The 15,638-nt window shown below is 37.2% G+C and overlaps 1 protein-coding gene across 1 annotated transcript in view; it reads left to right on the top strand.

Moving 5' to 3' along the window:
- The window catches only part of cntn3a.2 (contactin 3a, tandem duplicate 2), a 75,393-nt gene extending 60,756 nt beyond the window's left edge, over positions 1 to 14,637 (top strand). The window contains exons 14-23 of the mRNA XM_042712849.1: positions 2,178 to 2,295; positions 5,316 to 5,474; positions 5,846 to 5,995; positions 7,207 to 7,277; positions 7,587 to 7,821; positions 9,055 to 9,164; positions 9,581 to 9,767; positions 10,212 to 10,324; positions 10,704 to 10,869; positions 13,842 to 14,637. Of these exons, the coding sequence (XP_042568783.1) occupies positions 2,178 to 2,295; positions 5,316 to 5,474; positions 5,846 to 5,995; positions 7,207 to 7,277; positions 7,587 to 7,821; positions 9,055 to 9,164; positions 9,581 to 9,767; positions 10,212 to 10,324; positions 10,704 to 10,869; positions 13,842 to 13,942 (1,410 nt within the window). The 3' untranslated portion in view covers positions 13,943 to 14,637. The remainder of the gene's footprint in view (positions 1 to 2,177; positions 2,296 to 5,315; positions 5,475 to 5,845; positions 5,996 to 7,206; positions 7,278 to 7,586; positions 7,822 to 9,054; positions 9,165 to 9,580; positions 9,768 to 10,211; positions 10,325 to 10,703; positions 10,870 to 13,841) is intronic.
- Positions 14,638 to 15,638: the final 1,001 nt, after the last annotated feature.

The raw sequence follows: 15,638 nt of genomic DNA on the forward strand, positions 1-15,638 counted from the left end.
CTTCCACTGCTTAGCAGCCCACTATGTTCACTTTGAGCCTTTTTCCCTCCTCTTCACAGAATAAAAATCAATCCATTAAAGTTTTGCCTTCAATGATCTCAAGTGTAATATCCTCATATGGCTTTTGAATGGTCAGATCTCACATCTCAGACTGCTTTTCTCTGGGATGTAATGACGCCTTTCTAGAAATAGTAATGATTTTAAAGACTGAGAGAATGCCCTAATGAGGACTGACTGGTCAATATTGGATGTGCATGACTCAACTGAGAAATCCTTAAACAGATTCATTAATCACCACCCCCAAAGCCATCAAAAAGATGAATTCTTTTTCAAATAAGGTTGCATATTTCAGAGAATTAAATTAGTTATTTTTCTGTGGAAAGCAACAGTAAAATACAATTATTTTTGACTTTTATATAATTCTGGTAATTTTGTGATAAATCTGAGCATTTGGGACACATACATAGGAAACGCTCTCATCTTCATTTAAGCCAGTGATTCTTATCAGTAATCATATTCCAGTTCTTCTTATGAATTCTTAGATGCCACCCGTCTTGTAGGATTATCAACATGAAGTTCACGGCTTGGATGAATTCATTTCCATAATGAAACTAAATTTGTAGCCTAATGCCCTTACTGCTGAAATTGCAGATTTACCTCTTGTTTGCCAACCACAATCTCCCCCTTAGATAAGAGCATACATCTTATCTCATGTAATTTAATTTATTTGAAATCTAAGCGCTTTTTATTAAATTAGTGAAGTTGTCTGTGCCAAAGACTTCAGTGCTGCATAGACAGTATCAACATCCAAGCAAATAAGTGTCTATAAACAATAGCAATAACAAATCCATTTGACTAAACTGAAGATTTTTGACAGATGGGTGAATAGAGTAAGAATTAAATGCACCCACTGATAGCACTATTTATTTGCATCTGCTGTCTGCATGGTTTTAGCAGCTTATCCACTAAGAGAATCAGGTAACAATATAAAATCACCCACAAAAGTGATGCTGGTTGTGAACACTTTTTATAGAAACCTTGATGCATTTTTTCAGTATTCTTTAAGGAACAGAAAGTTCCATAGAACACCACTTATTTGAAATAGAAATATTTTGTAACAATGTAAATGTCTTTATTGTCACTGCTAATCAATTGAATGTATCCTTGTAAAATTAAAAGTATTCCTTTATTTATTTATTTAAAATCTTACTGTCCTCAAACATTAGAACAGTAGTGCAAGTCATGCAAATATAGATTTTTTTATTAGGGATTTATAGAATGTTAATTTAATGCATGCATAAATGCTTAGGTTAAAAAATCATCTAAATGGAGAGCAGTGGAGTGAAACAAAATGCTGGAGTCTTTAGTTTTTCAAAGTTGTCTGCTCTTTTAAAATGGTCTATTCAGTGCTTTCAGTCTTTGAATTAAATTGTATTCTATTCTCTGCATATATTGATGCATGCAGTTAATCAGCATATCAATTAATATGATTCAAATGTTATTAAGAATAAAAGTTAGTTTATCAGAAAGTACTTTACAATAAATAAGGTCCTCATTACGATTATAACTTTATAATATATGAGGATTCTGATGCTCTCTTTACTTGTTTATTACATGTATAATCAAGAATATAATAGGAAATATCTTTATTACTTTACCTGTTTTCACAATACTTCATCTATTCCCTTGACAGAGCGCTTTTAGAGTTCACCTCCACTCTCATGAACAACTTTCTTCATCTTTATTAGATTAACAAAGGCATTTAATTGTCGTGTGTGGATTTAGTATTCATCACTTGTACGGTTTCATATCACAGGGTTTTTCAGCACACTGAATCCAATCACACTACCTCTTAAATGTGATTAAGCTCTAATTAGCCAATTAGCAAGTGAGTTTGGTAGCTGGATTCTGTGCAGTGCCGAAGAAGCCTAAGGCTTGGCCAGAGGAAATGTTTATCTATGACGGACGTTTCAAACGTAGCAGCGAACAGCCTTTGCCAAAAGTCATCCATTAGCTGTGGAGTTGGGCCACATTTTCATTCCCAAACCCAGCAGGGTGTCTACACTTACTGAATCACTTGCCGGCAAATATAGCAAACAACTCACACATCTTCCTGTTGCTTTAAAGCCCCAGTTGATAGTGGATAGTAATGCGTATGTGTGTGTTTATATCTCTAGAGTATATCTGGAGATTTGATGATACGGAATATACAGCTGAAGCACGCCGGAAAGTATGTCTGTGTGGTCGACACGGACGTCGAGAGTTTATCAGCTGTGGCTATTTTAATCGTGAAAGGTAAGAGAGCGATGGCCAGGCAACTGGGGGAGCTTCAAATGCAGGGTTTGGATTTGAAAGGAAATCCTGATTGAAAGATACAAATGCTTTCTTTGCTTTGCCAAGGAAATGTTCTAAGCAAGCACATAACGCAGGTAAAAACTGGCAGTAGCAAGCGAATAAAAATGGTTGGCCTTATATAAGGATCTTTAAATCTGTCTCAAACAGGGGGCCGGGGTCCACTAGAGGGCCTCAGCAAACTTTCAGGGGGGGCTCAAGATGACTTAAAATGATTTAGTCAATGATATTTTTTCTATAGGTTTTTAAAATAGGGTTTTTCAATTTATGAGTAAAACAATGTCTGTGTTAAACATAAATTGACGATACTTGGACGTTTCAATCTACAATGTGAATTACACACACACATACTGACAATGCAAATTTTGAAGCATAACTTTAAAGCAAAGGGTTTTTTTTTTTTATTAAGTATGTTTAAAATGTGTAAGTGGTTGCAGTTTACATTGTACAGCAAAACAAGTATTGTCAAGTTATATTTACCACTGACCTTATTTTACTGATGAACTGAAAAACACCATTATAAAAACCCATAGGAAAATCTCAAGGGAACCCATGGTGAATTTGTCTTCTGGTTTTGACGTCACAGCTACTGCGCTCTATAGATGGGGAGTCAAATTATAAATGTCTGATTTCTCTAACCTAGAAATGTACAGTGGGTATAGAAAAGAATCACCCCCTTTTAAAATAATAACATTTTGTTGCTTTGCAGCCTGAAATGAAGACGGAACAGTTTTTGTTTTATTCAGCTGTATTTATTTAGTGCAACTTATAACATCCAAGTGAAAGATATAACATACACAACATGTCAGAAAAAAATAAATAAAAACAGAATCACTGAGTTGGAGAAAGGATCACCCCCTTGTGTCAGTATTCTGTTGAACCACCGTTTGCTTTCATTACAGCCTTTAGTCTGTTGAGATATGTCTCTGTCTCTACTAACTTTCCACATCTAGACTTTACAATATTTGCTCACTCTTCTTTGCAGAACTGCTCAAGTTCAGTTCAATTTAATGGTGACCATTTGTGGACTGCAGTCTTCAAGTCATTCCACAGATTTTCAGTGGGGTTTAAGTCTGGGTCTGACGAGGCCATGCAAGGACATTAACCTTTTTCTCCTTCAACCACTGTGTGCTCAGTTTTGTTGTGTGCTTTGGGTCACTGTCATGTTGGAAGGTACATTTTTCCTTCTATCCTGACAAGTGCTCCAGTCTCTGCTGCAGAGAAACACCCTCATAATAGGACATTACCACCTCCATGCTTTACTGGAGGAATGCTGTTATTTGGATGCTGAGCTGTGTTGGATTTCTGCCAGACATATCATTTGGTGTTGAGGCCAAATAATTCAATTTTAGTCTCTTTTTTTTTTTTTTTTTTTGCAACCATCCCATATAAGCCACATTTGTGGAGAATTTGTGATATTGTTGTCACATGCACACAATGACCACTCTTTATCATAAATTCCTGCAAGTGCTTCAGAGTTGCCTCTCGCCTCTCTGACCAGTTTCCTCCTGGCTCTTTCTTCCAGTTTGGAGTGACGTCCTGATCAGGGAGGGTCTGTGTTGTACTCTCCCTGTTGTACAAAAGCTCTTTTCATGCTGAACTAATCAAAATGAGCAAAAAGCTGATCACAGTTAAAAGTCAAATGGCTTTGTGTGCCATTGAGAAGGTGATTAACTACACCCGAATGAGTTTACAAGTCATTTTAAGAAGGGGGGTTGATCCTTTTTCCACCTCAGGGATTCTGTTTTTTTTTTTTTTTTTTTCTGACATGTTGGTGTTATATCTTTCACTTGGATGTTAAAAGTTGCACTGAGTAAATACTGCTGGATAAAACAAAAACTTTGTCCGTCTTCCTTTCAGGCTGCGAAGCAACAAAATGTTATTATTTGAAAGGGGTGTGATTCTTTTCTACACCCACTGTACATTTAAATTAATACAGTCACAAAACTCAATAGGCATTTATATATATATATATATATATATATATATGTGGTGTGTGTGTGTGTGTGTGTGTGTGTGTGTGTGTGTGTGTGTGTGTGTATGTATGTATATATGTGTGTGTGTGTGTGTGTGTGTGTGTGTGTGTGTGTGTGTGTGTGTGTGTGTGTGTGTGTGTGTGTGTGTGTGTGTGTGTGTGTGTGTGTGTGTGTGTGTGTGTGTGTGTGTGTGTGTGTGTGTTTCTAGTTCTTCCAAGCTCTAAAATGTTGTATCAGGTAGAAATTGTAAGTAAAAAGTATTCATAAAATTCATTATTAAAATTATTAAGATTAAGGAACTGGAACAGACATGTAAAAAGAGAGGGAACCCTGAAGGACATTTAGCTCCTAAAACCTCTGGCAGTTTAATTCACAGAAGTGTCTGGCCTTTGAATTTTATGCACAATGGGGGGCCTTGGTTTAAAATGAATTATGTAAATGTTAGTCAGATCAAAGATGCATGCAAACTCCTCATACCAAAACCAAATATGAAGAAATTTTTTTTACAACTTCACAATTTGTCTTGATGATTTGTCTTTGAGTGTCTTTTAGGTGAGAAGCAAACACTGTCTGGTCTTATTTTTGATGCTACAAGTGACCTGAGCTGACAAAACCACCAAACATTATGCTCCATTTCGTTATATTATCCCCCAAAGGAGTGTGAATTTGACAAAGAAAGACAACTCTCTGCAAATTTTTAATTGGAAATTTGCAGCTACTTGCAGCTTTTCAAAGGAGACGTGCTGTAGCTTTTAAGAAAACAGCTCAAGCCTCTGAAAAGCTTTCCTGTGATTCTCAGAGACCTAGTGTTCCAACAAAAGCAACAGCTTAAAATGTTATAACGCCTATTAGAGGCTGGCATTATATCACAATTTAGTGGGGCGATAAGCGGAGAGCTTCCTGGCAGGGGGTGAGCAAGGTTAGATGACAGTGAAGGTAACTTCATTTCTAATTGCTAATTCACTGCTAATTGTCCGATTGAATCAGGTCCCCCAGGAGCTCCAGATGGCGTAACAGTGGAGGAGATCACAGACAGCACGGCTCAGCTTTCTTGGAGACCCGGCCAGGATAACGGCAGCCCCATCACAAGCTATATCATCCAGGCCAAGACAGCTTTCACAGTGGGCTGGCAAGCAGTGAACACGGGTAACAATACAGGATTAGCTAAAGCTAGTCAAGCAGAGCATCAATTCAGTGAGAGACTGAAATTACCATAGCACATCTCATGTGCTTTTAAAAAAGAAGCTTATGCTCGCTTTGAGTACATATAAGGACCTCTAAGTACTAACGCAAAACAACTTAATCTGGTCTCTTGCCTTGCCGCTTGAATCCAAATTAATTCGAAAACATCCCACCCAGACAGAGATGTGGAATATAACTTTTTTTTTATGTTTTATGACACTTCTGACTTATTGTAAACATAGGCTCAAAATTGGGCTCTTGTTGTTGACTTTTATGGTGCCACCTTGTAATCCAGGTATTTTCAGTTAAACCGTGGCTTTTCTGTTTGCTCTCAGTCCCGGAGGTGATTGATGGGAACACCTTGACGGCAACGGTGGTGGATCTGAATGCATGGGTGGAGTATGAGTTCAGAGTGCTGGCCAGAAACAGCGTCGGCGTGGGGGAACCGAGTCCCGCTTCTCTTAAAACAAGAACTGAAGATGCAGGTGAGTCACCAGCGCTGTTAATTTATACACACATTTTTAGCTGAAAGTCAAATCAGAAAATATCTCATTTAAATTGTGTTTTTGAGTTTCATTCCTTTTAGGCAATTTTATTTTGATCTAATTTTAGTCTATGAAAATACAATTTTAGTTAATGAGAGCACATAACAATAGCAAATATTCTAACATTTTATATATTCATTTAAACATACCAACATTTAACCAATGCATGTGAAATGCATTACCCTACTGAAATAACATAATGAGTACACTATAGTTATATACAGTATAGTAGGCCAGTGTGGTCCAATCCAACAGACAAGCTATTTGCTGTTTTGGCAGCAAAAGCGGGACTAACACAATATTAGGAAGGTGGTCATAATATTATGCCTGATCGCTGTATCTTGCACTGTTATTTTTTTCTCATCATATTTTCATTTCAATTGTTTACTTTTTGTGATGATGTACATTATCAAAACAGATAATCAAAACACCTTCTGTGAACTGACATTTTTGTTAGCAATTTTCTTTGACCCGATTAACAAAGAAGTGGTCAGAAGCAAAATTACTCCAAGATCAAGAATTTCTTCTCTCACTGTATTAAGTACAGACTAGTTCACAGACAGAACAACTTTTGATCTGATTTAATACAACATTTCAAACCTGATCAAATCCAGAGATAATTTAATCTTCAAAAGGTACCTTGTGAACACAAATTGCCCATCAAATTAGTCAGCCAATCAGAACAGAGCTTGGCAGATTGAGACAGCGCAATCTAGTTTTGTGTGCAGTATGTATCAGATGGATAGTAAGCGACTGTAGGCGGCCTGTGGGTGTGCTGTCTGAGGTTGAATCCACTAATGCTCAAGTGTCCATATTTTTCAAACGTCCCTTGATGAAGCGATACAATTTCGGTGCATTCAGTGCTCAAGTGCCTCTTTGTATATTATAGAAGGAATTCTTCTAGCATTATTGTTGAGAGACTCTTGGCAAATGGTGAAATTCACTAGAAACAAAGCCAGTTAACTCAGACGCTGCCCACAGAATTTTTTTTAATCAGTTGCTAAGGGACCGGAGCTTTGTTACATTAGATACTTGATTAAGTAAGGCTTAAAAGCAAAAGAAAAAGAATAGAAACAATGATGAAGGCAGGGGCTGCATCTATCCGCTGTACTGAAAACAAAGCTGCTTTTTCTTTGTTTTTCTGTACGCAGTTCCTGACACGACCCCCACCGATGTCGGAGGTGGGGGTGGCTCCAAGTCAGAGCTAGTAATAACATGGGAGGTAAGTCATCTGTCTATATTATCACTCCCTCTGTGCGAGGTAATAGTTTTGGCTAATTAAATGGAATTGAATGGGGGTGTTTATTACCTCAGTCAAAGCCAAGCCTGTTTTCCATCTGGGCCCTTTACTCCCGTAATAGCATTCAATTCAAATTTGGTTGTATATTAGAAAGCGGTTCATTTGGGCTCTCAAGAGGTTGCATCACTTTGCAAAAACTGTGCGGGATTTGGAAAAGCGCTAGGTGTGAACCTGAGGCTGGATCTGGTCTGTATGTTTTAATATCACTATAGTTTTTTGTTTCCCTCCCAGCCTGTGCCTGAAGACCTGCAAAACGGAGAAGGTTTCGGCTACATCATCGCTTTCCGGCCGCTGGGGGAGGTCAACTGGACACACGCCGTCACCTCCATACCATCACAGTCCCGTTACGTGTACCGGAACGAGAGCATCCCGCCCTTTTCTCCATTTAGCGTCAAAGTGGGTGCCTACAACACCAAAGGCCAGGGTCCGTTCAGCCCCGTTGCCATTGTGTTCTCGGCCGAGAATGGTGAGACTGTCGATCGCGTTATGAGCAGCGCACAAAAGCTTACCTTTTCAGTCATTTACAGTGTTTTCAATGGATTTTTCTTTTCGCCATGTATTTATTCATCCATTGTAAGGTGCATAAAACATTGAAAGAACAGGCTGGAATTGATTCCTTTACCACCAGCACTTTATTTTGTGCAGTACTGAAAGAACGTGGCTCATTTTATAACAAATGGTCAAGGAAAAGCAAGGAAAAGGCTATAGATTTAGATTATATAATGTTATATCATTTTATGGGTTTCTCCAACACTGTTGCTGGCAGTTTTCTGTTCTTTGAGCAGTAATTTACCCTTTCTTAACTGGAAATGTATTTGATCTTTTGCTAAATGTCCAAGAATCCATAATGCAATTTTCTTTTTATAGTAAGTACAAAGTAAAGCATGTACTGTAATGGCTGTGCATAATGTTGTGTTGGAAATGTCAGGTGGTTTTAGTTCTGAAATCTCATGCTCAGCCTTTGAAGCAGCAGTGTGGGAATCTTTCAGCTAGTTAGGATCAGTTTGTGATGAGCTATTACAGCGTGGAGTGATGAGGAGACCGTGGTGTGTCAGGAAGCTACCGCATTAATTGAATTCCTGTACAGATAATGTTCCTTGTGTCACTCATCTATCCTGTTAAAATAAAGGCTAGTAATTTACTATTAAAGAGACAAAAGGTTTTGCATCAGTCATTTATAAATTATTTTTCACCAGCCTCTGATTTGTGCCCTTCCCCTGATCTCATCTTTTCTCCTCTTGTCCTTTTTTATTTCATCGTTTACATTTCTCTTTATTCCATTCTCTTTTCTTCTGTCTTATTTCAAATTCTCCATTTTGCATCCTAGTTCTTCTCTTTTCGTCTTCTCTAATCTCTTCTTTTCTTAGTTTTGTCTTTTTATCTCATCTCACCTCTTGTTTGTCTTGTTTCCATCTCTCTTCGTTGCATCCTTGTTTTTCTTATCTCTTCTTGTCCTCATCTCATCTCTTCTCTTTCTGTCTTCTTGTTTTCTCCTTTTGTCTCATCTCATCTCATCTAGTCTTCTCTGGTCTCATTGTTTCCTCTTCTCTTTTTTTAGTCTCATTTCAGTTTCTTCCCTTGTTCCATCCTAGTTGTGTCTTATTCGTCTTATTTTTGCTCTTCTTTTCTCATATTTACTTGTCTCTTTTCTTCTTGTCCTTATGCATTCATCTTTTTCTCTCTTTCTCTTTCCTCTTAGAGCCCAGTGGCGTTCCAGACGGTGTGTGGGCCAGAAGCATTTCTGCCACTGAAATTGAAGTGAGCTGGCACATTCTCAGCGCTTCCCCAGAAAGAGTGTTGGGCTACGAGGTGCGTCCCTTCTTCTAAATGGAAATGACTCTCTGTCCGGTTTTGAAATGCACCGTGGGTTCTGTCAGAACCTATCATCTCCCACGCTGCACCTCAAAGTTCCCTCTGTACCCATGGAAACGCTCCATTTGAAAATAAGAATAGGGTACCCTGTTCTTACTGTGTGCATAGGAGGCCCTCTCTGGAGCACGGGCGAAATGGCTTTTCTTCATCTTTTTTGAGGACACAGAGAACACATTATACATTCCTCTGTGAATCTCTTCATCCATGTCACCCCAAACCCACTGTGTGGAAAAAAGTGGAAAAACTCATGTATAATAATTCTCCTGCACTGAACATAATGGCATGGTTGCATTATATCCGTGAGGTTTTCGATCCCACAGGCTGTGCTTTCTCTCCAATGCTCTTGAAATCAGGTGGTGTACTGGGAGGACGATACAAAACCAGAGACCATGGGCAAAGTCAGAGTGTCTGCCAATCAGAACAAGGTTAACATCAGTGGACTGAGAGAATACACTCAGTATTTCCTGACAGTGAGCGCTTTCAACACGGCGGGAACTGGCCCTCTGTCTCCCACCATCAATGTGACCACCAAGAAGTCCCGTAAGTATACGCTTCTTAAAATTTAGTTTTATCAGTTTATTTAGGCATTGCATGTGCAGTTAAATAATAGATTATATTTTATTATTTTGTTATGTCATGTCATGTCATGTCATGTCATCTTATGTTATGTTAATTTCAATATTTGCACCTTGTAAAAAAAAAAAAAAAAGCCATTTTTATTGTTTAAACAGGATAAAGACACCTGTCATTTGATATACAGTACTGTACTATAATTATTGTTAAGTTTTTTTTTATATCAAGTGTTCATTTATTTGATAAAAAATAAAAAAATAAAAAAATAATATATAATAAAAAAATAATAAAAATATAATACATAATGACATTGACAGGAGAGGTGCCTGGCCTGGCTGTCTGTTTGTTCATAAAATCATAATGTATGATGTCCTCACATGTATAGTAACTAATGGCGGTGTTTCCTCTCAGCACCCGGGCAGCCACCTTTGAACGTGGAGTGGAATCTGATTGGCTCTAAGCTCACTGTTCATTGGGAGCCTGTCATTTCTCTGGAGATGGAGTCAGATGTTACTGGTTATCAGGTAAGTGCTTCCCAGCAATGTAAACCTCAAAGCCAAACAAAAAGTAATTAATTACATTCATATAATCATATTAGCTTGTTCTATTCCAGTGAGCATTTAGGAAACAAGTGCATTAAAGTGCTGTATTAAAGTGTATATATTTCTTTTATTGGACGATTACCCACCTTAGTGGTAACGGAAATTAAAAATAAAACTAATTTATACCGCAGATCTTCAAAATATATGCTGTACAGTATAGCGAAAACACCAGGTGTGCTAATAAACACTGCAGTTCCCTACAGTGTATGATAATTTGATTTTACTTCCTTTATCGACTAAAATAGCTTGTGCTGAATAAATCTAAGTGGTTGTTAGCACCTCTCTCATTTGTTCTCTCCAGGTGTCTTACAGAAGGAACCGACATGAAGAAATTAACACAATAACAACAAATCTGACCTCAGTGGAGCTCACGCTACCTGCAGATGATGATTACATCATTCAGATACGAGCGCTGAGTGACGGAGGAGAAGGGATGCCAACCGAACCCATCAACATACATAAACTTAGTAAGAACTATTTTTTTAATTTGATGAATTTGAGTGTGTTGGTCTTCTGATAATTTTTTTTTTTTTTTAGTCCAGTATACAATATTGTTCAAAAGTTTGGGGTCAATAATAATAATGTATACTTTAATTTAGCAAGGAATAAAATTTGTAAAAATCTATTTAAAAAAAAAACTGTTCATCAAAATACATTATTCATCAAAAAATCCTTAAAAAAAAAGTATCAGAATTTCCACAAAATAATTAAGCAGCACAACTGTTTTCAACATTGATAATAATAAGAAATGTTTCTTGAGCAGCAAATCAGCATACTAAAATGATTTCTGAAGGATCATATGACACTGAAGACTGGAGTAATGATGCTGAAAATTCAGCTTTACATCACAGGAATAAATGACATTTTATAATATATTAAAATAGGAAATGGTTATTTTAAATTGTCATTACATTTCACAATATTACTATTTTTACTATACCAAATAAATGCAATCTTTTTGATCATAAGAGACTTATTTTGTATAAAAAAAACTTACTGACCCCAGACTTTTGAAAGATAGTGGAAATTCATTCTTCATTATAATTACAGATGCACCAAAATGAAAATGATTGCTGATTCTAAAAATGCTAAAAGTGAATTTAGGCAAAACAACATTAAAATGTACAGTTTGAAAAAATGGCTGTTCATTTTGAGATTGGCTAAAGATTACATTTATCAAATAAATGATTTTTCTGACATTTAACGCTTACATAAATGTAATTGTAAAAATATGGGAAATGTTATAATGTGCTCCAACAACTTTCCTTTTCTGCTGACGTCACTCAGGCTGTGTGGCTATTCATAAATGTTAACCAGCAGCAAAATATTTGGAATGTAAAATCTTCTTTTCACCATCCAATCAGTTCCTGTTGAATCAAATTAAGTCCTGCCAAACATTTTTCTAATCAAATATCCTGTTTCACTCAGAAAATGTAATGAAACTAAAAACTCACCTCACCTGACAGATCTTTCCGAATCAGAGTGGTGATAAAACTAAGTGGCTGAATAGTTTGCTCAATGTTTATTCCATCCATCACTTCTTGTGGACTGGTTGTAAATAATGACTCTGACAGGGTTATGAGCCAATCACACTGCTGTGAAGTCACTGCTCATATTTGCTGATTACCCTTTAGGACCTTTATGAAAATGCAACAAGCTCAAGGGAGGCCAAAAAATAAATAAAAAATGCTACCATCCCGGTGTCCCTGTTGGATAGTGTTACTTTAGAAAAATGAGCGATTTATAAATTCGATTTTATCAGTTGTTTATATTCGGCTGATTTATTTTATGTCTGCATGCTTACACAATATTACATTTCCGTATGTGAGTTAAACCTGCAGGCGTGTGCAAAGCACATCCACTGCCCTCCTCTTTCAATGCCCATGATGTAAAAGATAAATATTCAATGCCAAAGGGATATTAAACACACAGGCCCTTATAAAATAAACAATGCACAGTTGACCTCATAATGTTCTACTCCTGTTCCTTCGAGTGAAGAGCGCAGATGCCGTTTGCAGCGTAGACGCTCTCTTACTGCAGCCCACAGAGTTTAATGTGCCTCTCTAAATGAGTTCTCACTGATTTCATGTGTCCTCCTTGTACACCTTTTATTCTCCACTGGGCTAAGCAGTCTGATCTTTATTAACTAGCCCAAGCTCTCACCATCTATCTCTGCCCGTTGGTCTCCGCTCCCCCATGCATACAACGTCACAGGCTGATGCAACTGCAAGGGACAACTGTTCTCTGTGGCTTATTGTTCACATTTTTCATCTAATAGCCTGCAATGTCTGGTTTTCAAGAAAAAGCCCTGACTCAGTTGATGTTTGAAATTATTAGCTGTGCCAATAGCAAGGTTTTCCAACCTGCTTTAGTATTAATTAGTTAGTCATTTAAACTGGGAAAGTCTGCTCAGTGAGCATCTGCTGGACTTTAGTGAAAATGCAACTGTTTTTAATCTAATTTCAAAGAATAAAATTAAAGATTTTTACAGACCCCAAGCTTTTGAACAGCTGTGTACATTCATGTTTCAGTTCCATTCAGTTCCATTTATTTTCTGGGTTAAAAGAACAGTTCACCCCAAAATGAAAATTTGCTGAAATTTTACCCACACTCAGGACATCCAAGATGTAGATGAGTTTGTTTCTTTATTGCAACAGATTTGGAGAAAATTTTGCATTACATCACTTGTTCACTAATGGATCCTTTGCAATGAATGGGAACTTGTGGATTATTGTGATGTTTTTATCAGTTGTTTCAAATCTCATTCTGACGGCACCCATTCACTGAAGAGGATCCACAGGTAAGCAAGAGATGTCACGCTAAATTTCAAGATTTAAAATTTCAGATGAAAAAACAAACTCATCTACATCTTGTATGGTTTGATGGTGAGTAAATGTTCAGCAATTTTTAATTTTTGGATTAAACTAACAGCAGGGAAAATATTATATGCAAATTTTTTCAGTTGTTAATGTTGGAAATGATTAGCTGTGCCAATAGCAAGGTTTTCTAACCTGCTTTATTTTAGTTAGTAATTTAAACTGGAAAAACTGGTGGAAGTCAATGCAAATCCGCTCAGAGCACAAGACTGTCCAGATGTAGAGCTAAATACTGCTAAAGCTATAATTTCATCCTTCAATTCCCAAAGAAGCCATGTTTTATTGCTCTTATAGATAAATTCTCAGGACGATACATGGGGCAACTTTTTGAGCAATGTAGCCGGGCAACTTTGGGCAGTGTTGCTGTCAACAGTCAACCATGTGAGACACAGACAACCGATCTAAAGTATCCAGATAGAAATTTGTTACTCATCCTCAATGGGAAAACTAAAAAACAACATATCTCAAAAAAGTTGCCCTTACTATCATCAACCTCAAATTACATGTTTTCCATGTTCCAGGTATGAGTGTACGACTTTTAAGTCCTGTTTTCCATGTTCCAGGTATGAGTGTACGAGGGTCCGGAGCCTGGCGACCCAACCCTATCCCCATCTCCTTGCTTTCTATCATTGCGTTATCAACACTGCGACTGGCTTTGTGTTAACAGTCTGAAGGATCGAATGTCCTCTGACCAGTTTGATTGTCCACACTCTTCCTCGCTGTGGAATTGCTGGAGAGGTGCACCGAAACACTTTTGGGGAGAGATTATCGATCTTTCTCTCCATAGTTATCTGAGGCAATGCCCGGAGAGCCGTTCAAGGAGCATGACGGGAAAACGTCAGCGTCACAATGGTCAGATTTTGTGTCCATGTGTTATGTACTGTGTATCATTATGTCCTTGCAAGTGATCCAAGACCCTAACAAGGTTTCAACCGAGGGTTTTTGAAGCATACCAGTGTATGAAGAGGGATGAGTCATGTTACTGCACTAAGATTTCATCTTCTCATTCATCCCTCAGAACAAATGCCTTACTTCCATGTACATGCCAAAGTAGTTAACATCCTTTTACTTCTTACTAAGCTACTGTTTGTTAAACTTGTGATTGTTTTGTAATTAACACATCATTAATTGAAGGATTAGTTCACCCAGAAATCATTTACACACCCTCATGTTGTTGTCATGTAACTTTAATTTTTCTATTGGACGAAAAGCAGCGATTTTAAAGAATGTTCCCGTGCAATTACAATGAATGGAGACAGAGGCCTTTTAAAGTAATAGTTCACTCAAAAATAAAAATTTACTGAAAATGTACTTACCCTCAGGTCATCAAAGATATAGATGAGTTTGTTTCTTAATCAAAACAGATCTGGAGAAATGTAGCATTACATCACTTTCTCACCAGTGGATGCTCTGCAGTGAATGGGTGCCGTCAGAATGAGAGTCCAAACAGCTGATAAAAGCATCACAATAATCTACAAGTAACCCACAACACTCCAGTCCATCTTGTAAAGTGAAAAACCACTTGTTTGTAAGAAAAAAATCCATCATTAAGGCATTTTAACTTTTTCATCATGGCTTCTGGCCAAAATATGAGTCTATAATCTATAAAACTGTTTCATACAGTGAAAAAGTCCATCCCCTGTTCCCCCATTGATCCTCTCACATCAATCTCCACCAAAATATTATTTAGAACTGATTCAGTTTTTGCTTTTAAATGGTGCTTGATCTGTGCGTATTTCTTTCCTGATTCAGATGAGAATACATTTTCACTGGAGAAAGCAATATTAGAGAACCCAAAAGCAACAAAGTTAAAAACATCTTACAGATGGATTTGTTTGTGACAAATACTCATATTTTTCTCTTCACATGGCATTGATGGACTGGAGTGGTGTGGATTACTTGTGGATTATTGTGATGTTTTTAATCAGCTTTTTGGACTCTCATTCTGACTGCAGTCATTCACTGCAGTAGATCCACTGGTGTGCAAGTGATGTAATGCTACATTTCTCCAAATCTGTTCCCATGAAGAAACAAACTCATCTAAATCTTGGATGGCCTGAAAATACATTTTTGGATGAACTATTCCTTTAAGCTTCATTGAGGCCATGAAAGCACCATAAGAATATCATAAAAGCATTCCACAACAACATTAAGATAAGAAAAAAAAAACAGAAAATTGTAAAATAATGCCAGAAAGCTTGTTTTTTTTGTGTGTGAACGATCCCTTTAAGCTATGGTTTGTTATACTTGTGATTGTTTTGCAATCACATCATTAACTGACATTTAGCCTTTGCTTATTAGTTCAATTATTTGTTCAAGAGTTGTCTCTGTGCCTTATCTATGTTTTAGCACACGCAAGG

Source organism: Cyprinus carpio, chromosome A23 (assembly GCF_018340385.1).
Source record: "Cyprinus carpio isolate SPL01 chromosome A23, ASM1834038v1, whole genome shotgun sequence".
Classification (NCBI taxonomy): domain Eukaryota; kingdom Metazoa; phylum Chordata; class Actinopteri; order Cypriniformes; family Cyprinidae; genus Cyprinus; species Cyprinus carpio.